Here is a 26989-nt window from a genome sequence, read left to right on the forward strand (position 1 = left end):
GCACCACTTACTTCTCTCTCTCTCTCTCTCTCTCTCTCTCTCTTCTCTCTCTCTCTCTCTCTCTCTCTCTCTCTCCTCTCTCTCTCTCTCTCTCTCTCTCTCTCTCTCTCTCTCTCTCTCTCTCTCTCTCTCTCTCTCTATCGTCAGGTGACACAGGGACAGCTCAACTCTAAGAGGGAGAAAAAGTTACATAAATTGAAAATGTCATTGGCGTGTACAAATGTCAGATACTTCACTGAGGGGCCAGGAAAAAGTAACTCTGATAGTGTGTGTGTGTGTGTGATAAATTGAACGGTGATAAACGCACACCCACACACACACGAGGGCACACAATGAACAGAAACCTTGATTTTTTTTTCTTCTTCTTTCTTCTTGTTTTCTGTACAATTCTTCTTCTTCTTCTTCTTCTTGTTTTCCGTCCAATTCTTCCTACTAATCATCGCAACGCGTCGCCAGGGAGAGATGACAATGCTGGGATCTCTTGGTCAAAACACCTCGACATCTCAACACAACCACCTTCCTGATATTGTCTGTAGCAGCGAGCGAGTTCATTCTCTCTTTTGTTTAACCTGAAAAGTTGAGAATGCATAACGTAGGACATAAAAGAACATAAAAACACAAGGGAAGCTGCAAGTAGCGAAGCATTTCTTGTATAAAAAACATCCTTACTTATGCCAACCTGTTATCTATCCCCCTTACTTATTGACTCGGCATTAAAAACCTGCTGATTACTGAGTCAATTTCAGTCATTTACCACTCTATTTGAGAACCAGTTTCTTCCTCCCTTCACACACACACACACACACACACACACACACACACACACACACACACACACACACACACACACACACACACACACACACATTCTTTCTCTCTCGGTCTCTCTTTTATCTCGCCTACACAACACGGGAATATGAAACGCAGGTAACGGGTCTTTTCACGCCTCCTCTCGTTAATTTTTTTCTTTTTTTTTTCGAAACGGAGATTGGAAGTGTCAAAAAGACTTGGGTTGATTTCCCAGCGTGACGTAATGGCCTCTTAACCAGGTTGCCAGCCGTCAGATGTCACTCTAGTCACTCGCACCCCTTCCCCTTCCTTGTTGCTGGAGCTTTGCATACTCCTTGGCTTCGTTTTCTGTTCGTAACGGAGACAAGCTAAAGGGGCAACTAAAGAGAAGGGAAAAAAAAGCCTGTTATGTTGCCGCTCCCGAGGGGAAACCAACAAAAGAAGAGTCTAGTTTAGTTGCGGAGGTTTTTCAAGACTAAAAAAGTAAACTAAGGGCACAAGAAAATTATTTGGGAGGAAAGAATACCCGTTATTTTGTCGCATTTGAGTCATTATTGGAAATCTAACTGGATTAAGCTGATTGCCATGGGAGGGAAGCAGGAACTGTTAACTACTACCCTCTTTTCTGTCAAATTTCCTACCGAGGGAGTGAAATTGTGACTTCCTGAAGGACTTTTTTATTATCCTGCTGACGAAACAGTACTAATTTCTACTTTTTTTTCTCTTAATGAACATCGCTCTTTTTTTCAGTTTTTATATTTTTTTACTAAAGGAATTAAATAACCAATTTTTTTCTCTTTCAGTCTCTCTTCAATTTACTTTTTTTTTGTATTGGAATAATGAACGATCTGCTTTTTTTCTTTATATAATACTAATAATTTCCAGCTTTTTTGTTTTGTCAATATCGCCTTTATTTTTCAAGTTTCTACTAAGAGGACTAAATTAACCAACTTCTTCTCCTCAATCTGTCTTTAATTTACTTTCAACAGAGCCATATCGAACGGATTTCCTACTTTCTTTCTTTCCTTCCTTCTTTCCCTGCTTCTATTCCGTTGACCTGACATTACATAACAGAACAGACTCCCTTACGCACTTACCTTACAGAAGCAAGCCATCAAAGCAATGATATAGTGTAAACCACTTTTTTGCCCCCACACACTCCTCAGACAGCCTCAGATTACACGTGAAAATATTAAACCAGTGAGTACCTTAACATCACAGACTCCCTTCTATTACGCCCTTAGGGAAGTCATCAGAGAAGAGGCAGAATTATGGAAGTCGTTTTTCCTCCGTTCCTTCATCAAGTGTCTGATTATATAAATGATTATAATGTGTGGATTTGTTTGTTCATATAATACCCGATCTCTCTCTCTCTCTCTCTCTCTCTCTCTCTCTCTCTCTCTCTCTCTCTCTCTCTCTCTCTCTCTCTCTCTCTCTCTCTCTCTCTCTCTCTCTCTTCGGAAATTACCCTCTGATAGTGAGGCTTTCAGAGAGAGAGAGAGAGAGAGAGCCCACATCCTCAGCAGGAAAGCAAATCATTCTAACAAGATTTTATTAAGATTCTCTTTGGTTCCAGATTTGTAGAGTGTCTCATTTTGATAAGGTGGGATCCTACTATTTACTCTTTTGGCTGTAGTCTCTCTCTCTCTCTCTCTCTCTCTCTCTCTCTCTCTCTCTCTCTCTCTCTCTCTCTCTCTCTCTCTCTCTCTCTCTCTCTCTCTCTCTCTCTCTCTCTCTCTCTCTCTCCCCGCGTACCTACTTCGTTCTCATTCTTTTATTTATTTTGTTCCTTCCTTCTTTCTTTCTTTCTTTCTCTCCATCCTTTTTTTCTTCCTTTACTTTTTCTACTCTTTCGTACCTCGACCTCTCACTCCACTTTCCCTCACTTTCTTTTTTTCTCTTTTTTATTCCAACTTTCCTTCCCTCTTCCCTCCATCTGTCTCTTTACTTTTTCTCAACTGGGATTACGTTTTCTCTCTCTCTCTCTCTCTCTCTCTCTCTCTCTCCTCTCTCTCTCTCTCTCTCTCTCTCTCCTCTCCTCTCTCCTCTCTCTCTCTCTCTCTCTCTCTCTACCCCCCTATAATCTAATCTCTCTCCCTCTCCCTCTTCCCTCTTCAACAAACACCATCTCTCCCTCTCTTCCTCTCTCCCTTCTTCACTAACATCATTCTCTCTCTTCCCCCTCTCCCAGGAAGGCGTCGCGGCACATGGTGGACTCCTGGCTACTCTCTCACGCCCTTCCACAGAGCCTAGGGGTGGGAGCCGGAGCGTACTGTGGGGCGGGGCCTGGCGAGATGGGACCCGGGCCAGGACTAGGCAACTCAGGGCACCAAAACTCCAAAGCTTCGTCTGGTATGTATTGGAATGTGTTAGTGTGTGCTGGTGTGCTATTGTCTTGTGTTGGAGAGACGAAAGGATGAAGCAAATGCAGAGATGCGTCTTGAGAGCCCACTCTTCAAAGAATTTTAGTCGTAGGAACGGGGGAAATACACAAGCAGGTTAGGCAGGGAGTTCCAGAGTTTACGAGTGATGAAAGATTGTGAATGCTGGTTAACTCTTGCATTAGGGAGATGGTGGTGGTGTCTGTGTTCTGAAACTCTCTACTCTGTTCTGTCTTTCTCTCACCACGACTATTTTCCAAGGCCATGGAGACGACTAGCTGCGTTCTCAAGCCTGTTTTCTCCTGTTTATAATATAAGAATCCTATTAATCTGTCACTGGAACCGTAAAAAAACACCCTTATCATCAAGCGCCGCCGGATTTAGAATTGCGAAAACTAATTAGAATTAATACAAAAAATAATAAATGAATGCTTAAATGAACACTGTATTCTAAAATGTTGAAAAAAAAAAGTTTCTGTTCTTTTAAACCAAGAAAATCAGGGACGATTGTTTCACTGGAAAGAATTTGTTGTCCTTTCTCTCCACCATTATGTTTTCCCTCCTCCTTCTCCTCCTCCTCCTCCTCCTCCTCCTCCTCCTCCTCCTCCTCCTCCTCCTCCTCCTCCTCCTCCTCCTCCTCCTCCTCCTCCTCCTTATCCCCCTCATCCGTTTGGACACACAAAGGATTCAGGGCTTGGTGAAACGTTGGCATAGGATTACCGTATCGCAAGAGGAGGAGGAGGAGGAGGAGGAGGAGGAGGAGGAGAAAGACTTGAAACCGAGAAAGAGAAAGAAAAGAAGGTATGCGATAATAAAGTAAGAACAAGGAGAGGAGAAAAAAGATGGTAGTGTTAGAGATGAGAGGACGCAAATGACGATGATAAATGTATGAAAAACAGAAAATAAGGAGAAAGAAGAATAGAAGACGCAGATGGAAGTTGAAGAAAGGAAAGGTTAGAAGTGAAAGTAGGATGATAATAAACAAAAGTGAAGGCAAGAACGGGAAGAAAGACAGAAGGAAGGAACAAAGAAGACTTGTTAACTTCTATGACACTCCTTGGGATAAAAAGAAAGAAGGCGAAGGATCGGGAAGGACGAAGAATAAAGAGAAATAACAAAAATAACAAGCGAAGAAGGAGAAAAAGAAGAAGAAGGAGAAGAAGAAGGCAGAAAAAAAAGGACGACAACGGATAATTACAAAAACAAGGAAAAGTTAAAAAAAAAAAAAAAAGGGGGGGGTCTTGTAATCGTCTCTTGCACTTACCTACCGCCTACCCTCGCCTACCAGCCGCGTCTCGCGAGGGCAATCAAGATGTTCTCAAGGCTTCCCCCCCTCCAGGCACCGTAATATCTCTCAGTCCTAGGCCAGTCTTCTGAAACACCTCTGCCGTCTCACCGCGACTATTTTCAAAGGCCACAGAGAAGACTAGCCCGGGTTCTCAAGAGTGTTTCTGTAGAACGTTTGTTAATTTGTCACTGGAACCGTAAAAACACCCTTAAAAACCCGTTATTTCCAAGTAGAGTCTTTTGAATGTAATGGAGGTGCGGCGCAGAAAGGTTTCAGAATATGGTCCTTGGTGTGTGTGTGTGTGTGTGTGTGTGTGTGTGTGTGTGTGTGTGTGTGTGTGTGTGTGTGTGTGTTGTGGTGCGTTGCGATGGGACACACGTACGCAAGGAATATTGACAAGTGCAGCTCGTTAATGGAGTGGTCTGCCTGCCTGGTCACGACCGAGAAGTGGGTCACAGCATAGTATAGCCTTATTTTTATAATAATGGTAGTAGTAGTAGTAGTAGTAGTTGTAGTAGTAGTTGTTGTTGTTGTTGTTGTTGTTGTTGTTGTAGTGTATCTCTTGTTGATAATGAAGAAATCTTGTTAATCTTTCGCTAAAATCGTAAAGACACCCATATAAAACCCGTGTAACCTCAACCGAAGCCTTTCGAAAATAGGTGTGACGCAGAAGTGTTTAAGAATACTGGTTCATATGCAACGCTACCTAAAGCTACCTACCCATAGCTACCTTATCAGAAATTCAAGACGGAGACACAGAAAGGGAACGCGAGAGAATCTGACCAGTGGGTTACTGGGACGGGAATGAATAAATAACGCAGCAGAGAGAAGACCAGTAACTTCCGGGGACAGTCCAGCGTGGCGGCAGGTGAAGGAACTCTGACTTGATAACTACGTCCTTCCTTTTTTTTAATAGAGTATTATCCCCTTTGTGACAGTCGAAGTAGGGAGGTGAATGAGTAAAGTACCAGTAAAATACTCTATATATAACTCTATTCTGGCTCTGTATGATTAGATCTCGTTTGAAATATATAACTTTTTCTCGTGGCTTCCTTGATTACGCGTAGATGATCTGGAAACCACTCGCTGTTAGACCAGTATTCAGAAACATTTTGCTCTCTCACCACAAAGATTCTTCAATGCCATAGAGGTGATTAGACGGGTTCTCAATGGTATCTGTCATCTTGATAATGTAGAGATCTTGTTAATGTCACTAGAACCGTGCAAACACCCTTAAAACTAGTGTTGCTTTAACTAGAGGCTTTGAATGTAGTGGAGGTGCAGCGTACAAGTGTTTCAGAATATGGCATCCTCGTCCTGGCTTCCCTTTCAGTCTGCTTTCCTTATCCTTGCTTAGGTGATGCACAAACCGTTTTCTGTTGGCGCTCTCTCGCTTCCTCTTCTTGGAGAAAGCACCATGGCCAGTATTTTTACATGGGCATTCCTTGAAGAGCTTTGTTTGGTGGAAAAGTTTTAGCGCTGATTTAGAAACGCGTTGGAGTTGGAGTAATTGTTTGTTTGCAGAGTATGAGCGGAAGGGGGAGAAAATTGGGTAATGATCTTGAAAGTCGGCTTGAAAAAGACCCACGCGATTCATTTCTTTCAGTTCACCCTCAAATAATATACAGAAGTGCGCTGTTAAGTATATTCTGCTGATAAAGATTCCAGTGTCTTAATTTACATTCCCGTTTCAATCCCTGAAGAATCTACGTTATGGAATTTATTAAACATATTTCTTTCCTGAATATTTTTATCGCCCTGTCTCACGTTTACTTAACAAACCGTGTTGGATGTTATTTTAGAGTTTCCAAGATCGCTTCAAGGATTCCCCATCATTAGCAGGAAAAAAACTCTTCAAAACAAGACTAATCATCTCTGGTCTCTACAAACAAAGCACTCAATAAGAATAATGACCTAACTTTTAATGATGAGACTCTGCCATTCAGATATTTCCGTCTCACATACTTCTGGCTGCTTCTCCACTCAAAAAAGGCTCTAGTTGAAGTCACACGGGTTCTTAAAGGTGCATTTATGGTTCTAGCGACAGATGAACGAGATTTCTACATGATGAACAGCAGAAACTCTCTTGGGAATCCGGCTGATCATCTCTGTGGCTTTTGAAATTAGTGAGGCTGTGATGGATGGATAGATATAGCGTTCTTGTTTACTCTCTCTCTCTCTCTCTCTCTCTCTCTCTCTCTCTCTCTCTCTCTCTCTCTCTCTCTCTCTCTCTCTCTCTCTCTCTCTCTCTCTCTTTCCTTCCCTTTCCTCTGATCATCAAGGTTTCTTTCTTCTCTCCCTTCACTCATTGATCCCTTTCATTATTTTTCCCTCTTTGTACACGGTTTTCCTCCTCCTCCTCCTCTTCCTCCTCCTCTTCCTCCTCCTCCTCCTCCTCCTCCTCTTCCCTCTCAGTCTCCGCTATCTTCTCTCCCTTCTTCCTCTTCCCGCCAGCAACACCCAGCTTTTCTTATCACGGCAGCCCAGTGGCGGGAAGAACACATTGAAGGGGAGGTGGGTAGAGTGTTTAGCTTCACGTCATTAACCGCTGAGTATTTATTTATTTTTTTTTTTTCGGTTTATTTTCACTTCCTCTTTCTCCTCCTCTTGTTTTTTTTTCCTTCATTTCTCCCTTCCTCCTAAAAAAGATTACCTGGTATTTTTTTTCTTTTTTCCTATATAGTCCTCCTCCTCCTCCTCCTCCTCCTCCTCCTCCTCCTCCTCCTTCTCCTCCTCCTCCTCTACTTCATTTTTTTTCCCCAGCTTTCGTTTTTTCCTTCTTTTCTTCAACTAATGTTCAACTTTGGTTCCTCCTTGTAAACTTTTTCTCTTTTTTGTTGAATTTTTATTTGTTTATTGAATGGGCGTTTGGACGGAGAGAGAGAGAGAGAGAGAGAGGGAGAGAGAGAGAGAGAGAGAGAGAGAGAGAGAGAGAGAGAGAGAGAGAGAGAGAGAGAGAGTCGCGTATAAATGTGTGTGTGTGTGTGTGTGTGTGTGTGTGTGTGTGTGTGTGTGTGTGTGTGTGTTTAGAATCTGCATCATCCTCTATAAATACGTATTGATCCCCTTCTTGTGTGTGTGTGTGTGTGTGTGTGTGTGTGTGTGTGTGTGTGTGTGTGTGTGTGTGTGTGTGTGTGTGTGTATGTATGTGCGCGCGCACCTGAGGGCCTCTTACCTCTCCTCTTCCTCTTCACCTTTCGCAGCTTACCTTTGTGGACTCTCCCTCCCCTCTTTCTCCCTTCTCCCTTCTCCTCTCCCTCTCCCTCTCCCTCTCCCTCCATCTTCTCCCCTCCCCTCCCCTCCCATCCCTTCCCTTCCTCTCTTTCGCCTCTCCTTCCTTCATTTCCCTCCAGTTTGTCTACCCACCATCCTCTCTCTCTCTCTCTCTCTCTCTCTCTCTCTCTCTCTCTCTCTCTCTCTCTCTCTCTCTCTCTCTCTCTCTCTCTCTTAATTTGATGTTTTTTTTTTCTTTTTCCTTTTTTTTCTTTTTTTTTCCCTTCCTTTACGATAACTCCTCTTCACAGTATTGTTTCACGTGCACTTCTTCTTCTACACACACACACACACACACACACACACACACACACACACACACACACACACACACACACACACACACACACACACACACACACACACACACACACACACACACAGCCTCCTTCCTTCATTGCCCCCATCCTCACCTTCCCTTCCTACGCATCCTTACCCTCATTTACCTTAGTCAGCCCACCGATTTTACGTTTTCCTTCATCTTTGCACTGTTCTCTTCTATCATCTGCCATCATCTTCCATTACCCCTACTTTTCTTCCCCTTCTTTCCTTCTATCTTGCTCTAAATTCTTGTCCTCTCACTTTCCTCTCACTTTCCATCTCCTTTTTCCGTGTTTTTTTTATTTGTTTTCTTTCATATCCCATTTTCCTTCCCTCTCATTCCTTCATGCTATCGTTTTCTCTTTCATATTCGCCTCTCACTTTCCTTCTCTCTATCTAATGCTCCTCAATATACTTCTTTTTTTATCTTTCCTTTCATCTCTCACACTCACCGTCTCTTTCTCTCTCTCCCTCTCTATTCCACACAGGAGCCGCCACCCCCAGTTCGCAAGATTTCAGCCCACGAATTTGAGAAGGGAGGTCTACTGAAGCCCATCATTACTACTATAGATGGGACGCCGACCTTCATCTCTCCTGCAGGCGCCACGGAGAATGTTGCTATTTTGGCGAAGGTGATTGTTTTGTATGTGTGTGTGTGTATGTGGGCGTGGGAGGCGGCTGATCGAGGGGTGGGGGGGGGGATGGAATGTCTTGATCTTGATCTTACAGGAGGCTCAGAATTCTTCCCAATGCCTTTGCATCGGCACTCCTGTAAGGAAAACAAAGAATGACAACAGAAAACGGAAAACTTGTGTCATTGTTCTTGTTCTTGATCTTGTTCTTGTTTGTGGTCTTCTACCTGTTCTTTTGCATGTTATTTGTTCTCTTCATCTTTTTTTTTTCTTCTGTTCCTCTATTTTGTATGTTTCCTCGCCTTCCTCTTCTTCCTCCTCCTGTTCATCTGTCTTGTATGTTTCCTCCTCCTCCTCCTCCTCCTCCTCCTCCTCCTCCTCCTCCTCCTCCTCCTCCTCCTCCTCCTCCTCCTCCTCCTCCTTCTCCTCCTCCTCTTCCTTCTCCTCCTCCTCGTCCTCTTCCTTCTACTCCACCGCGTATTTTTTTTTCTTTTTCACGTTATTGTTAGTTTTCTATTTTGGTTTTTTTTTTTTCTTTTCCTCTTTTTTGCGTTTTGTTTTATTGGTTTTCTTTATGTTGTACCGTTTTCCTCTCTCTCTCTCTCTCTCTCTCATCTCTCTCTCTCTCTCTCTCTCTCTCTCTCTCTCTCTCTCTCTCGTGAATTTCTTCTTTTCTTTTCTTTCTTTTCGCTTCAACAGTCGTTCTTGTTTTCTCTCTTCTGGTTTATTTAATTTTATTGTGTTTCTTTTCTTTTTTTCCTTTCTTTTTCTCTCTTTCTCCCTTCTCGCTCTCTCTCTCTCTCTCTCTCTCTCTCTCTCTCTCTCTCTCTCTCTGTCTCTCTCTCTCTCTCTCGGTCTTTCTCTCTATCTCTCTCTTTTCTTCACGTTGCTCCATTTCTCTTCCAAGTGGTTGGTGCCTTATCTTCCTTCCTCTCTTCCTCATCTCCCTTCTTATTCTTCCTCTTCTTATTTTCGTGATATCGCTCTACTTCTTTTTTCTCGAAGCTCTTACAAGTCTTCCGCTTTCGCCTCATTCCTTCTCCTCTTTCTCCTCTTCCTCTTCTTCCTCCTCATCTTGTTGTTGTTGTCGTTCTTCCTAAAATATACTTATTATTATTATTAGTAGTAGTAGTAGTAGTAGTATTAGTAGTAGTAGTAGTAGTAGTAGTATCCATTCCTCATTACAATTCCTTCGTCTGTTGTTATTTTGTCTTTCCTTTGTGTTCCTCTGTGTTCCGTCTCTCCATCAGCCCCCACCCCCACCCCCCAACACGTCATCACTATACTCTCGCCTCTCGCTCCTTTCCATCAATTCATCTCCCGCACCAACAGCCGTAATCCTCTCCCAAAATCTGATAATCATCTCTTCTTCCGCAGCCTTCCCCCTTCTTACACCCAATATCACTCGCTCATCCTCTTCATATTAATTAAGCATCCCTTTCTCCCTCCCTTTACCAGTTTCTCTACGGCTCTCCTGCCTCGCCCTCTCGTGTCTCTTCGCTCCTTTCTTCCTCTTTCATATCTTGTCCCGTTTGTCATCTCTCCTCTGTTCTCTTCTTTCTTGCATGTCTCTCTTTCGCTTCCTTTGTACAACTTTTCTTTGCCTTCCCTGTTTCTTCTCTCGTATCGCTTCGCCTCTCTTTCGCCTGTCATATCTTTCCTCTTGTAAATCTCGTCCCCACTGTCATCTCTTCTTTTTCGTTGTCGAGGTGATTGTGTGTATCATCTCGAGGTCTTTAATACGTCTGGATGTCGTTTCTCGAGTAACGTAACAATCTTAAAGATTGTTTTCACGATTCTGGTGATAATTTAACAAAATAAATTTCACTTCATCAAAAAGAAAGAAAAAGAAATTTCATAACAATACAACAAATAATATCTGTGGCCTTTGAAAACTGTCGTGATGAGAATACTGGCCTCGGTCACTCCTACCTCATTGACTTAAGCACCTCCAAGTAAAGCCGGCTGGTTAGTTGGCTGGGGGGAAGTAATGTTGCTTCAGGGAAAACGCCATCCGAACTATCATTATTCAGTCCCTTGCCTAAATGAGCGTGCGACTGTGGAAAGAGGAAGAGGAGGAGGAGGAAGTGGTTATATTTATAGATTTTTTTTTTTTTTTTTTTTTTAAGTTTGCCAATGCAATGTTTGATTGTGTATGTGTGTGTGTGTGTGTGTGTGTGTGTGTGTGTGTGTGTGTGTGTGTCTGTTTGTTTGTTCTTCCTTATAACTTTTGTCTTTTCTTCATTCCATCTTTCCCTTCATTCTTCCTTCCTCCCTTCCTTTCCTCTCTCCCTTGCACCCCTTCCTCTTTGATACCATCACGACTACTACTACTACTACTACTACTACTACTACTACTACCACTACTACTACTACTACTACTACTACTACTACTACACTTCTGACAACTACACTACCCAACCATTCCACACTCATCTAACATTCTATCTCTTCCTTTCTTCCCCAGGTGCGCCGCAAGTCCCGAACAGAGTTGAAGGGGCTAGACGAGCGGCAACTTATCTTTGAGCTGGTGAAGGACATCTGCAACGACCTGGATGTCCGCTCTCTGTGCCACAAGATCCTGCAGAATGTGTCCATTCTAACCAACGCTGACCGCTGTTCTCTCTTCCTCGTACAGGGTGACAAGGTATGTTTATGTACGTCTGTGTATGTGTGTTGTAAATGTATTGTCTCGTTTGTTTACTATATTAATGAGTGTTTTATTGAGTTTTATATATGTATACTAGTTTTATCTTGGATTTTTCTCTTTTTAACGGGACACCACACACACACACACACACACACACGCACACACACACATAACCTTCATATTAATTCGTCTTTCTTACGCCACACTCCTTCTAGTCAAACTTAGGCAGGGGAACGCTAAAACTTGTTTCATTATACTGAGTAGCTTCATATGTCACTCGAGGGATGCATCTCTTCCCCTCTCTCCTCAGGAAACCCTTGGTAGTAGTAGTGGTGATGGTGGTGGTAGTGGTGGTGGTGATAGTTTTTTTTGTTTTGTTTGTGTGTGTGGTGTTATAGTGGTGGCGGTGGTAGAAGTAGTAGTAGTAGTAGTAGTAGTAGTAGTAGTAGTTTTTGTTGTACGTAGAAGGAGAGGAAGGGAATCGTATATTATTACTGTTACTACTATTACTACTACCACTGTTATTAATGATTTTACTACTAATTACACCACCACCACTACCGATAATTAGAGATGCAGAGTATAGCCCCAAGTCTGATCACCCCATCTCACAATACGTAATGCTGGAGACCCCATAATTACAAGGCTTTCATTAATAACACCAGAGGCAAGGAGCAGATAATGTGATGAGCAGGATGTGTTTTCTCTCTCTCTCTCTCTCTCTCTCTCTCTCTCTCTCTCTCTCTCTCTCTCTCTCTCTCTCCTCTCTCTCTCTCTCTCTCTCGTTCTTTTCCTCTTCCTCTTAGTTCTCTTTACCTCTCCCTTTCTATTATTCTTTCCGTCTTTTCTTCTCTTTTCTCTTCCTTTCCTATTTCTTTCTTTTGTTTCTTCTCTTTCTCTATTTCATTTCAGCTTTCTCTCTCTCTCTCTCTCTCTCTCTCTCTCTCTCTCTCTCTCTCTCTCTCTCTCTCTCTCTCTCTCTCTCTCTCTCTCTCTCTCTCTCTCTCTCTCTCTCTCATAAACAAACTCCCTTTCAAAGTTTACACACGCCAGACCAAACATAATCTTCCCAGACCTAGCTTAGCCTTCCCTTCCCTTCCAGTCCTCTCAACTACTAAACTATTAAGACCTCCTTCTGTGCCTTCCTCAGGAGTCAGACAACCGCTGCCTCGTGTCCACCCTATTCGACGTCAACCCAGACTCGACGGTGGAGGAGATGGAGGAGAAGGAGGAGATAAGGATAGCGTGGGGCAGTGGCATTGTGGGTTACACTGCACAGAGCGGCGCTATGGTCAATATTCCTGATGCATATGAAGTAAGTAAAAAAAGATAAAGTTATGTTGTTATTCTTGCTTTATTTATAATTGGTGTGTTTATGATTTGATTTATTTATCATATTTGTTTTGTCTAATTGATTTATTGATTGTTTTTTTTTTTATGTCTCTGCTTGGGTTAGTTTACGTAATTAAGGATTTTGTAAGCTAGTTATTTTTTCGTGTTCAAGTAAGGAGGTGCTCTCTCTCTCTCTCTCTCTCTCTCTCTCTCTCTCTCTCTCTCTCTCTCTCTCTCTCTCTCTCTCTCTCTCTCTCTCTCTCTCTGGTTTCCCTTGGTAACCTTCAATATTTTCCCGTCCTTGCCTCTGAGAAAGCACACAGATACGCCCGCCCCAGGAATGCCTCGTGCTGTTTAAATAGGCAGTTTCACTTATTCGCTTAAGGCACGTAGCAGCTTTAATATTGGGAGATAAGGGGGACTAGAGAGAGAGAGAGAGAGAGAGAGAGAGAGAGAGAGAGAGACTTCAACCTCAAAGACATTACTAGCACTTTTCCTCCTTCTGCAGGTCCTTCTCTCTCTCTCTCTCTCTCTCTCTCTCTCTCTCTCTCCTCTCTCTCTCTCTCTCTCTCTCTCTCTCTCTCTCTCTCTCTCATCAAACTATCACCAGTCCAGTCCAGTCCTCCTCCTCCTCCTCCTCCTCCTCCTCCTCCTCCTCCTCCTCCTCCTCCTCCTCCTCCTCCTCCTCCTCCTCCTCCTCCTCCTCCTCCTCCTCCTCTGGTACAGGGGCAACCATCAACTCTGAGGAATTTTCATTAGTCAGAATGAAGGAATGCAGTGGTTCTCTGATCATGGGCCAAGAATCTGCTTGATATGTATGTTTACCATGCTAGCCTTGCCCTTGGCCTTGGCACTGGTGGTGGTGGTTGTGGTGGTGGTGGTGGTGGTGGTAGCCTGTTATGTATGATAGTTGTGTTCACTTTGATTTTGTCTCCTTATCAATATTTGTTCTTTTATTTTTCCTTGGTTGATTCTATAAGTTATGTTCCTTCCCTTTGTCTGATCTGAGTATCTATATGTAGCTGTATTTTTTCTTTTTCTTTTTCATGTAATTTAAATCATCATCTCACCCTTTACTTTTTTTGCATCATCTCAAATATTCAGTCTCTCTTTTTTCCCTCTATAATAGATTTTATCCGACTATATTTTCCAGTCCATTTGGTCATGAAGGTATACTCATAAGCATTGTCTTTTGAATGCATGCAGTGTGAGATGTTTATGAATAATGACACATCAATTAATCTTTGTTTTTCACTCATAAACATGATGTGCAATGCATATAAACAGTGACACACCAATTAATCTTTCGTGTTTTACTCTTCATGCAGGATGACCGCTTCAACTCAGAGATTGACTGCAGGACGGGTTACAAGACACGCTCCATGCTGTGTATGCCCATCAAGGACAGCTGTGGGGAGGTGATTGGTGTGGCACAGGTGTGTAGCTGCTTCCCCTCTACTGCTTGTGACTTCCGTACCCTCTCGAGTTTGGTACTTGCTTGATTCCATCCCTAGAATCATGAACACAACCTAGAAGACAGTAATAACATAACATTACTATAACATCACTATTTCCCTTACCCTCTGACCGGACCTTTATCTTGCCACAGGTCATTAACAAGCATCAGGGTCAGTCCTTCACCTCTGCCGATGAGAAGGTGTTTGAATCCTACCTCCAGTTTTGTGGCATTGGCCTCCGCAATGCTCAGCTGTATGAACGCTCCCAGCTGGAAGTGAAAAGAAATCAGGTATGGTCTTTGATCAGCTGGAAACTGAGCAGGGGATGAGAGTGAAGTAAAAACAGTACAGGAGAAGAATAGGGGATGAGGGTGAAAGTAAAGATAAGTACAGTATAAGAGACAGAACAAACATTCATTTCCAGCGTTCATCCTTGCATTGTGACCTGACAGGTTCTTCTGGACTTGGCGAGGATCATATTTGAGGAGCAGAGCACCATAGAGCAGATTGTGTACCGCATCATGACTCACACTCAGAGTCTTTTGCAGTGTGAACGGGTGCAGGTGAGTTGAAGAAACATAAGAACTTAAGGCAAACTGCAAGAAGCCTTCAGGCCTATGCAGCAGTCCCTGTAGTAGTAGTAGTAGTAGTAGTAGTAGTAGTAGTAGTAAGAACATAATACAAATAGCTTCATCTGCTAACTTCAGACTATAATGTAATAATCATAACCTAACATAACACATATTTCATCCATCCTCTCCTCTGCTCCCAGATTCTCTTAGTACATGAAGCATCTCGGGGAACATTCTCACGTGTGTTCGACTTGGAAGTGAAGGATCTGCAGGGAGACGATGCTGAGAGCCGCACCAGCCCCTTCGAATCCCGCTTCCCCATCAACATTGGCATCACGGGACATGCAGCCACCACAGGAGAGGTAAGGTCTCATTCATTAAGGCACCTCCTTCAACCCATTGGTGGCCTTAAACAACTGGAAATTTGTTTGGTTTAATTTATTTGTCACTCAAAAGGTTGTTAATCTGATGTTACAGATTCTAGATGCTTTCATTATAGGGACTGACACTTTGGTGGTCCTTTTTTTTTTATTGATACTTTCTTTTTATTGTCCTAGGCCAGAACCCTCTTACATAAAACAAAAAAGTGAATATCTTTTTTTTTTATCTCTCAAAGTTATTGTCTTTTTTTAGTAATTTGTTGGAAAATGGAGGTATGTATTGCTTTTTCCACCTGAACAGACTGTGTGCATCGCTGATGCATATCAAGACCCAAGGTTTTTGACAAGTCGGTGGATGAAAACACAGGCTTCCGCACAAAATCCATCCTGTGCATGCCCATCAAGAACACGGCCCGCAAAATAGTAGGAGTCGTGCAACTTGTCAACAAAATTTGACAACCTTCCCTTCACAAGCAATGATGAAAACTTCCTAGAAGCCTTTGCCATCTTCTGTGGGATGGGGATTCACAATACCAACATGTAAGTCTTTGACACCACTAGGCAAGGCAGGTTTCTCTATTTTTTTATCCTATTAGTATGAGAGGAACCCTATATATATATTTTTTTTTTTTTCACTACACAAAACTATCTCTGTTAAAAAGATTCAGTACCGTTCTCACCCACTAGATTATCATGTTAGAGTGTGTGTTACCAACTGGAATAGGGGACATAATAAGGGTGATGTAAGTAAAATTCTCAGGATTTGTAATCAAGATAGAATAATAAGTAATGAGTTCAAGCTTGAAAAAGATTTGAGGAGATAGGAAGGAATTGGGTTTTCAAATAGTAGTGGTAATCAGTAATCAGGTTGTTAGTGCTGAGTCATTATGGAGCTTTAAAAGGTTACACAGATTTATGGATGGGGATGACGGGTGGAAATAAGTAGGTGTGTTTCTTACAGGGACTGCTACATGTAGGCCTGATGGCTTTCTTGCATCTTCCCTTATTTTCTTATGTTCTTATGTTCTTACACATTATCAATGACAGACACTTTCTTCCAGGTATGAAAAGGCAGTGACAGCCATGGCCAAGCAGAAGGTGACCCTGGAGGTGCTGAGCTACCATGCCACAGCCCCAAGATCAGAGTCACAGAAGCTTGTGGTAAGTAATCTGCTCTCTCTATTCCCTGTGACTTAGTGCTGGTCTCACTTCACCCTCCCTGAACTCTGATGTAGGAGAAAAGGCTTATTACATTGATTTCAGACCCACAACCCATGTAGAAAAAGGCATTATTACCTCTTAATCTACCGCATTAATGCCATGTGTAGTTCTGTTATCATTGACAAGGTATAAGTATTGCAGCACTGGCATTCACACACTAACACTCCAGACACTTATTTTTAGACCCATAGTTATAATTCAGTAGGAGCATGAGAGAGCTTTAAAGGACCACAGGAAATTCTTGGTTGGAAAAAGGTGGAGAATCTTAATGAAGTTTACTCTTTTATTACTTAATGGAGCCTGGATAGTGAAATTAGTGCTGTGTTGTTTGAGTACATACTGACCGGAAAATTATATTTGATTTTTTTTGTGCAATAGATTAAGGAAACACATTGCAGATTCATGATTAAACAAGCTGAAAGGCACTGCTTAAGGATACAGAGAGGAGAGAGAGAGAGAGACGAGAGAGTATGTAAGTTAGATGCTATGAGTACAAGAGAGGGAATCCATGTAAAATGCAGGAATATTGTATCTGTGAGGGGAGAAAGGTGACATTGTTGAAGAATTAAGTCTGGTTCTTTTTATCCTTTTGAAAATTTGGAGACTTCTCTTAATATCTATAAACAGCATCAGAATATAATTATGGTAAGATATGATTAAGATTTTTTTTACCATACCCTCGACATCTTTGCCCTTCAAAAACTGCATTTTCAGTCTCCAGATTTTTTCAAGGATTGTTTGTTTTATTTATGCTTGTATGGTGTTTGATTTATAATTTTCATTTGTATGATGTCTGATTCATTGTCTTTGTCATTACAGAAATTAAAAATACCATCAGCCCAGGCATTCAAGCTTTACGACTTCAAGTTTGATGACTTCAGTCTCGATGACGAAGGAAGCTTGAAGGTGAGACATGTCTTACCATTTTTCCACAAAACCTCCCAGATGTCCGAAATTGAATTTTTCCTTTTCTCTTTTTTTTTTTTTTTACAAATGAATCTGTTTTGATGGAGAAATGTCTGAAATCTTTTGTCTGGACCATCTTTGGATAGCAATTTTGCCTCTCATAATCTGCATTTCTAATTCTCTTTAATGAACTGTTTCTTCTTTCTTCATTTAAGTAAGAATCAAATCCCCATATCACATGAAGTACATTTTTTTCTCTATTTTCATCCTAACTGTTCCTGGCTAATCATCTTTATGGCCTCTGAAAATAGTCACAGTGAGGGAGCAAAGAGTTTCTGAATAAGGGCTGTGATGGCTTCTTGCAGCTTCTCTTATCTTCTTACGTTCTTATGTATTTATATCCTTCTCTTTCCACTCTTTACACAGGCATGTCTGAGAATGTTCCTTGACCTGGACCTGATAGGAAGGTTCCACATTGAGTATGAGGTGCTGTGTCGCTGCTGCTGCTCAGTGTCAAGATGAACTATCGCAACGTCACCTACCACAACTGGCGGCACGCATTCAATGTGGCGCAGATGATGTTTGCCATTATCACGGTGAGCTGCGGCCTTGTTCTGCCTGCAACAACTAAGATCATGTGACACTGAAATATGGCTTTATTTTGGTGCATGTCCTTGTTTTGCTGTTAGTCTGTTGGTGAAGTGAAGTGATTAAAATGTTTTGTGTGGTGCTGTAGCAACTAAGGTCATATTGCACCAAAATATAGAATTACATAAAAATACCTACTAGTAAAGATATTTATAAAAAGAAAAAGAAAAAAAAAGATGTAGCTCAAATTTAAAAGAAGCAAAAATTTAAAAACTAGAAACTAAAAATTAATAGGGATAGGATTTGAATGTACTAATTGGTAAATGATGTCAGTTGGTGATATTCTCTAAGACTGGATCAGAAATTAAAAGACTCATAGAAATTCAAATTATACATCTTTTACCTCTCATGTTCTCAAGATAAGAACTTTTGCCATCCACCTTTCAGACAACACAGTGGTGGAAGGTGCTGGGTGAGCTGGAGTGTCTGGCACTGCTGGTGGCATGTCTCTGCCATGACCTGGACCACCGGGGCACAAAACAACTCCTTCCAAATCAAGTAAGGTGAACACATAGCACTAACCACTCCCAGCAGTTTAAGAAATATGTAGGCACACACTCTCAAATATATATTACATATTCAGTATGATACAAACTGACATCAAAGGACAGAACTATTGACAATTAGTTAGCTAGATAGATACACAGATAGATAAATATTAGCTATATTCATTACTTCTCCCATGCATATTTCTACAGGGTCCTGTTTAATGCCTCACACACTGACACACTTACAGACTTACCAACCCTGCCATGACTACCAGGTTTGCTCATTGTGGTACTTATTGCAATCCACTGTAATGATACTTTCTTGAGGAAATGCATCTATAATTATTCATATATTTTCTGTCTATTGTATTTGTTGCCTTGTGTTCCTTCAGAGCCTCATCCCCTCTGGCCCAGCTGTACACCACCTCTACCATGGAGCACCATCACTTTGATCAGAGTGTCATGATTCTCAACTCTTGTGGCAACCAGATCCTGAGTAACTGCACCCCTGACGAGTACTCCCGGGTCATCAGTGTCCTGGAAGATGCTATCTTGGCCACTGACTTGGCAGTGTACTTCAGGTATGAGAGAAAGAAAGAGAGGGGGAGAGAGAGAGAGGAGAGAGAGAGGAGAGAGAGAGAGAGAGAGAGAGAGAGAGAGAGAGGAGAGAGAGAGAGAGAGAGAGAGAGAGGAGAGATAGAGAGAGAGAGAGAGGAGAGAGAGAGAGAGAGAGAGAGAGAGAGAGAGAGAGAGAGAGAGAGAGAGAGAGAGAGAGAGAGAGAGAGAGAGAGAGAGAGAAGATGGGTTGTAGAGTGTGTGTGTATGTGTGTGTGATGAAACAAAGAAATGAGTGAGTGTGTTTTATTTCATTTCCTGATAGTTTGTGAAATGGAAATAATCTGAGGTCACAAATTAAGACTGTGATGAAGAGCAAACATAGGAGACATAAAAACATTTGGTGATAGGTAGTTTTGTTGTGGTAGATTGTGGTGTGGTGGTGTTTGTGTCGTGGTTGTGTTGTTGTGGTGGAAACGCTTGGTGATGGCAGTTAACACAAGCACCAGTGGATCATGGGGCTTTCTCACGCTCAACAGGAAGCGAGGTGGATTCTTTTCCATGGTGAAGTCAAAGCAGTGTGATCTAAACCGGGAAGAGGTGCGGGAGCAGGTACGAGGCATGATGATGACCGTGTGTGACATCGCTGCCATCACAAAGCCTTGGCCCATCCAGAAACAGGTAAAGGAACTTTTTTACTCTGGCTTCTGCTGTGTTTAGCAATTTATTTTCAGCCTTCAGTCATTTCAGTCGCTGAAAACCTAAGAATTGTCAGGCTTTGTAAGGGGGAGTGTCAGTGGTCTGTCTGTCTATCTTGTGAACTTGGATTGATGAAAAATGCTAAACACAGTGGAAGCAAGTTTGGAATGTTACACAATTTCTGACTGTGGCTGTACCTAGAGTAATGTGACTACTGTAGTGGGATTCATTTGACATTTTGTGCTGGTACTGTGGTAGGGAAGGGCACTATAATATATCAGACATCAGTATATACTTCTCAAAATTTGTGTGTGGACAGAGGCAGAAGTGAAACTAAGCTGTCAATACACTGAAACAAAGTGTGTGTGGGTAAACAGGTTCAGTTTCCGATTCAGAATAATTCATTTCCACAGGTTAGATATTATTACAAGCTGTATGGACTGTTTGTATCCTAATGGCTACACATCATTACAGAAAAATAAGTAACTTCAATAGAACTTATAACTATAGAAAAACAGGTGCAGGTACATTACTTTTCATTATGGACTCGAGATTTTAATGAATGTTAGGATGGCAAAGGGAAAAATAACTTACTCTATATTAATATTACTAATTCTCTCTCTCTCTCTCTCTCTCTCTCTCTCTCTCTCTCTCTCTCTCTCTCTCTCTCTCTCTCTCTCTCTCTCTCTCTCTCTCTCTCTCTCTCTCTCTCTCTCTCTCTCTCTCTCTCTCTCTCTCTCTCTCTCTCTCTCTCTCTCTCTCTTTAGGTTGCAGAGTTGGTGGCTGGGGAATTCTTTGAGCAAGGTGACATTGAGAAGCAAGAGTTGAAGATCACCCCAATAGTAAGTAAGGTGGTTGCTGTGACATGTCAGGACCTGTTAGACTTTTTAATTCATGTTTAACAGCAAAGTGTTGTGTCAGTGTTTTCTTGTCAGTTTCCATCCTAAGTTTAATATGTGTACCACTGAATATAAACAGAGGAATGTATGCACTATTAAGTCCAGCCATCTAACCATATTGATGCAGCTTGATGTATTGTAGTTTCTTACTGAATTCTTGCTTCAACCTTTTGTTTCCTCCTGTTAACAATGAGGCAACAAATTTACTTTTTTTTTCTGGCAGAATAAAAGTATGGGTTCCTATTTTGATTGAGTGATATTTTTTATTTTTCAAGTCAGTTTACATCAAAATGTCAACACAGCTTGTTGGCAATGGCATGTTCATTCATTAACTGAACTGACATAAATAGAAATTAACAAAGTTGTCTAGAACTTGTCAAGCCCATTGTTAGAAATTCTGGGCTCTCTATTCATGGTGGGGCTTGGTCATGTAATAAACTGAAGGGGATCTTATCAGGGTACAATAGGAACAGTGGTAGCTACTCATCTGCCACATAACATTTAGTGCTAGAAATGTAAAGTAGTAAGGGGATCTTAACAGAGTACAATGGGAACAGTGGTAGTTATTCATCTGCCACATAACATTTAGTGCTAGAAATGTAAGGTCATAACTGAAATATAAGTAGTGCACTAATTTTTCAAAACAGATGATCGCATTAACATACACATTCTTCAATGCAGGATATGATGAATCGGGAGAAGAAGGACAAACTGCCTCTAATGCAAGTGGGTTTCATTGACTCCATCTGCTTGCCAGTGTATGAGGTGTGTATCTGTCACCAATGTGTGTGTGTTACCCTTGACACACTCATTTGCTCCAGACAAGTAGTGACCAGTTGTTACAATATCAGTAGTAATTGCAGTCAGAGATGTAGTATTTATTGTAATTAAAGAAGTGATTACTACTACTACTACTACTACTACTACTACTACTACTACTACTACTACTACTACTGCTGCTGCCTCTTTTTTTTTTGCATTTTAAGTAAGGTTCAAACATAGGGACTTGACTGTCATGGCTACTGTAACATAGATATAGGATGGGCTTTGTCTGTAAGGATGAAGGAATATGTAGACTGGAAATTAACATCACTTTCCTTCTCAGGCCTTTGCAGACTTGACCCCAGACCTGCAGCCTCTCCTGGATGGTGTGAAGGAAAACCGGCTACAGTGGCAGAAGTTGGCAGATGCCAGCAACAGAACTGTACCGAGAAACAATAATAATAACAACAACAATAACAACAATAACTACTCTAGTAACAGTGACCGAGAAAGAAGTGGAACAAACGATTAAGTGTGTGCAGATATGTCAAGTGTCCTTGCCACCCACTGCACAAAGTAATGCTGTGGACAAATGAAAGTAGAGTTAAGTGTTGCATCACTAGCAAGGTTTGTGCAGTGACAATAATCTAGCCAGAGTACAGATATTCACAAAGGAATGACTGGAGATAAAAGGTGCGAGTGTTCAGTGTCAGTGTGTGGACCGTGGCCTTGACCACTGCTGAAACCATTGCTTCTCCTATGTTGACCTGAAGTGTGAACATTGCAAACACTAATAGTATATGTTTTATACTTTTTGACTCTGTAGGTTCAGAAATCTATTTAGTCAGTGAAATGGACATCTGTGCTACCTGTAAGTGTGAGAAACATACCATCATTTGGTTGTATAATGAATTTATTGTGGCATAATAATGTTTAATTTAATAATAGGATGCTCCATCATTGGAGTATTAAATGTTTTATTCAGGAATTTCATCAGGAATGTGCAATATTCAAATAGCATGTATGGGTCATTATTTATTTACTAGGCATGTCTGTTCATCTTAATGTGTTCACTTATGGAGTTCAAAAAGTGGGCCCAAGGGATGCTTAGATCCCAGAGTGGGAGAAGGGGGATTATATTTACCTCCATTCAGTCTATTCATATAATAGATATCTAGATATTTATATTATCTGTGATGTTGCCTTCACCCTGCATCTCTCAAGCACTGATTCACAACCATAGAGTCTTAGTCTCATGGAAGGAAGTATCTGATGTATGGAACCAGAGTGTTACAGGGTAAAAGTTGAGAGTCCCAACTTCTGAAGTTGAACATCATAAGGCACACAGCACTCCCAAGGACTGAATCATGCTGTGCAGTATTTTTATAAGCTGTGTTTATCCTGATTTTCTCATATAATTTTGGAGAAATCTCACCATCATTATGCTCTTAAAGAAAATGCAGTTAGCAAGTTGATCACTGAGAGAGGGAGAGCAACACATCCCCTTCATCTGTCTCATCTTGGGCCCTGTGACAAAAGACACCATAAAGAACCCATTTGTTAACTACAATAAGCCTATTTTTTTCAATTTTCACCATTATTGATCAAAGAATGTGTATTTAAAATCATCTGCATATTTCCAATTGTAAATATATATTGCATAAAAAGAAATGTGCCATGTCTTTTCTTAAATATGCTTTACAGCACTGTTTTGTGGTTCTCACTGAAGTGAGATGGTAGTGTTGTGTATGTAAGGCATCGCCCATTCACCCACACTCTGTACCTGCTACCGCTGATCACTGCAACAAGGCAAGAGTCCTGATAGTTTTGCACAATGAAGTGGAGCCAAAGTCTGGGATGTGAGGAGTACTGAAGAGTTATAATGCTGTACTCTGTTCCTCTCAAGTGATTTAGTTGATTTTACAGTGAATTAATACAAGTTATAATTATGAAAGGCAAATCAAAAGATGTGACTTGTAGCAAAGCAGCATTTTGTATGAAAAATTAAAGAATGTCTGGGGTAAGTGTTTGTACCACTCCCTCTGCCACTTCTCAGATGAAATTTCTTATCATTACAAGAGAAGCAAACAGCAATTTGTTGTACTTTTGTATAATACAGTATTGCAAAATTTATATCATTCATTGCCTGCATTGTGAGACCATGCATTAGCCAGACTTACTTAATAATGCTATTGGCTTGAATAAACTGTGACAGACGAGAGAGAGAGAGAGAATACTTAGCAGAGGTGAATGTAACTGTGGACAGCAAGCACCCTTAGCATCAATGAAGTGAGACAACCAAAGAATTTACTGTAAAAGAATCAATATTACTTATTTTCACTTGAAAGCCCACAAACTGCAGTTAATCCACCAACAGCACTCATGGATCCATCTCAGAATAAATAATGGTATGTACATCCAACTAATTTGCTGCTCTCTGGGACAAGACCTATTAACTACAGTTATTACCAAAGTAAATTCGAAACAAAACTCATCCTTAACTTGCCATGCTCCCTCATTCCCAGTCTATATTGTTACTATTTGCACTGCTTTGCACATTGCAGTTCAGTACTCCAGTAAAATGAGAAACAGCCACTAATCATGATTATATCTTGCCATGATATATTGTTTAAAGCTGAAAAGAATAGTTTGCAGTATTGTAATGAAGATATGTGGTTCCTATAGTTGGTAAAAGCTGAGTTCTTAAGCAGCAGTAAGTATGTATGCAGTCATCCCTCTTGGGCAAGACATCTGGATCAACTTGTATGAGGAGCACAAATTTGTGTTGGCACATATGCTCTTAAAGGATAACTCTTACTTGTGTCTTTCATTATAACCATGTGAGACTGTTCTGTAAGTTAATATATAGATACAAAAATTCTGAAGGAAATCAATCCTGACTGGAATCACCAATAATAGACAGGTAATGTGCATATCCCATATCGTATTAATGCGCGCGCGCGCGCGCGCGTGTGTGTGTGTGTGTGTGTGTGTGTGTGTTAAGTCAATGACTTAGGCAAAAGAATGGAAATGGAAATAGAGTGGCATAGTTGACCATAGTTCAACAGCCTCCGTTAACATGAGTGACAAGAATAGGTATTTTGTTTAATTATTCTATGAGCAGAGCAAGGAATAAAACTTGTAATAAAATATTTCCTTCTGTTCAGGAATAATCATTTAACAAGAAATAAATAAATATTTGTTTTATGAGAACACAACCTCTCTCTCTCTCTCTCTCTCTCTCTCTCTCTCTCTCCCTTGATGAACAAGGCTGAATCAAGGATGAGACTGTCTCATCCTTGGGCTGGATTACGTTTTGGTGGTGGACAAGGCTTGTCCACTACCGAAACGTACTTAGATATGAAGATGTCATAAATATCGTATAGTCTTTGGATAATATATAGTCTTTGCTTTGGACTCTGGTGACTGGTGACACAATAGATAACGAGGCAGATCAGCGGACATCGTGCATCAGCATACTATTACACGCACTTGTATAATATAGCGGCTTCACAGTCGATGCAGCCCATTGTTTCCATTAAATTTACAATGAGCTCTTCCTGTTCCTGGTTCAAACACTGTTTCTTTATTACACAATAATTTTAAAATACATATAGATTAGGTGTCATGTAGAACTTGGCAGTTGACGACAGGAAGACGGAGCATGCGCAGGCAAGCTAGCCAGACCGCTCCTTCCTTGCCACGTCGTCAGTCCATGCCAACCCAAAAACGAAGCAGAAAGAACACGTGTCTCCGAGTCCTATCACGCTGCTGGTATGTTGCATAATATTCCCTCCTTTGTCTCAACTTTTCAGAGTACAATAGTCAGCATATATTATTGGTAAAATAGGATGGAAAGCAGTAAGGTAAGAAGTCGTAGCAGTTTGATCACTTCCTTGTCTTACGTGATAACATGATGACAGCAATGCTCAGCTTTGTTAATATATAAGTAGGTATTGCACTACATTGATTCTTAAGAAGTTTACTGTCGAGTCTTAAAAAAGGCGTTTTCATCAGATGGCAAGGATAGGGTAGGTGCAGGTTCATATCAGGTTCCCTGCTCATCCCTTCGTTGTGTAGATCACAACTGATATATATATATATATATATATATATATATATATATATATATATATATATATATATATATATATATATATATATATATATATATATTCCTGATATAATCTACCAGTGTTTTAAAGTTACTATGTTAAGGTTATTTCCTCAATACCTAAAATCTAAGTAAATTACCTATAGTTTTCCTTCGTATTTCGTTGGCAGATACGCGCTCACAGCACGCTTCCCAACTTGCCCGCCAGGAGCAGTATATCTTAAGGTCAGGAGGGTCGCACCGACCCCTGGCCTCTATCCTGATGCACCCCTCACATCAGGACACACCTCATTGCTAAAGATATAGTGCAAGCTGCGGACTATTTATGCAGTTAACAAATAAGTAATTAAGGCGTAAATCTCTCTCTCTCTCTCTCTCTCTCTCTCTCTCTCTCTCTCTCTCTCTCTCTCTCTCTCTCTCTCTCTCATTATTGTTGCAAGTGTTTATAATGATTTTGTAGGTGCTTTTAGTGTTATTTGTTGCATTTAGCTCTGAATTAATGATTGGTGCCGTAACTATCGGCCTATCCTTGGGTCTCGTTGCCAGACGCGAATTAAAGACTACTCTGAAATGCTTCGGGGTCTCAACAACCTTCAGCAGTCATACAGAAAAGGATCTATATAACAGTGGGCGACATGAGCAATCGCCCAGCACGGCATTGTTTAAGGGGCGGCATGATGCCCGCAAAATAAAAGGAAGGCAATAATGACAACGATTTTCGCTCATTTGCACGGCCTGGTAATATCATCGTTCTGTCTGATGAGCTAATGGGCTCCATGGTTATATTTATTTTAGCTAGGCAGGATACTGGTTGCTGGGAAGGTCTGTCTATACTGGTAGTTGTGGAAGCGGGTGGACAGGGGAAGCCTTAATGAAAGCTGTCAAGCAACACATTCTCAGAGCTATCACAGCCATAGACACGGCCCCTACAAGATTTTTACATTTATGGCAAGGCCACAGTAGGTCCATTATGTCCTCCTCCAAATTCGTATTCACATTTTTTCTTCCTTTCTATGACGGCTGACATTTTCATCCTGCATCTTTTTTTTTTTTCTTTCAACAGATTCCATAGCATCTAACTCGGGTCCAGCTGCTGCATAGAAAGGCGAGTATTGGCTTGTTGATGATAAAATGAGGTCAAAGATGAGATTCTGCTTAGAGAGAGAGAGAGAGAGAGAGAGAGAGAGAGGTGACAGCTCAGGCTGTCATAAAGCGAATCGACACGTCAGGAAATGTTAGACTGGCATCACTTTCTCGAGATTTGTATTGTTTTTGTAAGAATCCAAGTGTACAGACGGCCCCATACTTCATAAAGCAGCTTCTATCATTATATATATATATATATATATTTTTAAGCCAAAGCGGCACGTCAACTCGAGGGATTTTAGTAGGTAAGTGTAATTAGCCAGAAGTCGTGACATGTAAATTAAGCCACACCTTTCTCAACCCCACTCCATGTCCCCCCCCACCTATCTCTCTCCCTCTCTCCACACACTAAAATACTAAAATCCCTCGTGTTGACATGCCACTTAGGTAAAAAAAAAAAAATAATAAATAAATAAAAATAAAGGTGGAAGGCTGCTTCATGAAGTATGCACCTGTCTGTACACTTATTCTTACAA

The 26989-nt window shown here is 41.2% G+C and overlaps 1 protein-coding gene across 1 annotated transcript in view; it reads left to right on the forward strand.

Moving 5' to 3' along the window:
* The window catches only part of LOC135111235 (dual 3',5'-cyclic-AMP and -GMP phosphodiesterase 11-like), a 96048-nt gene extending 71978 nt beyond the window's left edge, over window positions 1-24070 (forward strand). Inside the window, 23 exon segments of the mRNA XM_064024392.1 lie at window positions 2981-3024; window positions 3753-3838; window positions 8544-8684; window positions 11152-11331; window positions 12485-12649; window positions 13995-14102; window positions 14276-14413; window positions 14576-14686; window positions 14896-15057; window positions 15377-15412; window positions 15415-15522; window positions 15524-15615; window positions 16137-16236; window positions 17116-17202; window positions 17629-17700; window positions 17703-17798; window positions 18238-18327; window positions 18329-18348; window positions 18731-18919; window positions 19433-19574; window positions 20360-20434; window positions 21173-21256; window positions 21597-24070. Of these exon segments, the coding sequence (XP_063880462.1) occupies window positions 2981-3024; window positions 3753-3838; window positions 8544-8684; window positions 11152-11331; window positions 12485-12649; window positions 13995-14102; window positions 14276-14413; window positions 14576-14686; window positions 14896-15057; window positions 15377-15412; window positions 15415-15522; window positions 15524-15615; window positions 16137-16236; window positions 17116-17202; window positions 17629-17700; window positions 17703-17798; window positions 18238-18327; window positions 18329-18348; window positions 18731-18919; window positions 19433-19574; window positions 20360-20434; window positions 21173-21256; window positions 21597-21785 (2515 nt within the window). The 3' untranslated portion in view covers window positions 21786-24070.
* The last annotated feature ends 2919 nt before the right edge of the window (window positions 24071-26989 follow it).

The sequence above is a fragment of the Scylla paramamosain genome, chromosome 21 (genome assembly GCF_035594125.1).
Source record: "Scylla paramamosain isolate STU-SP2022 chromosome 21, ASM3559412v1, whole genome shotgun sequence".
NCBI lineage: Eukaryota > Metazoa > Arthropoda > Malacostraca > Decapoda > Portunidae > Scylla > Scylla paramamosain.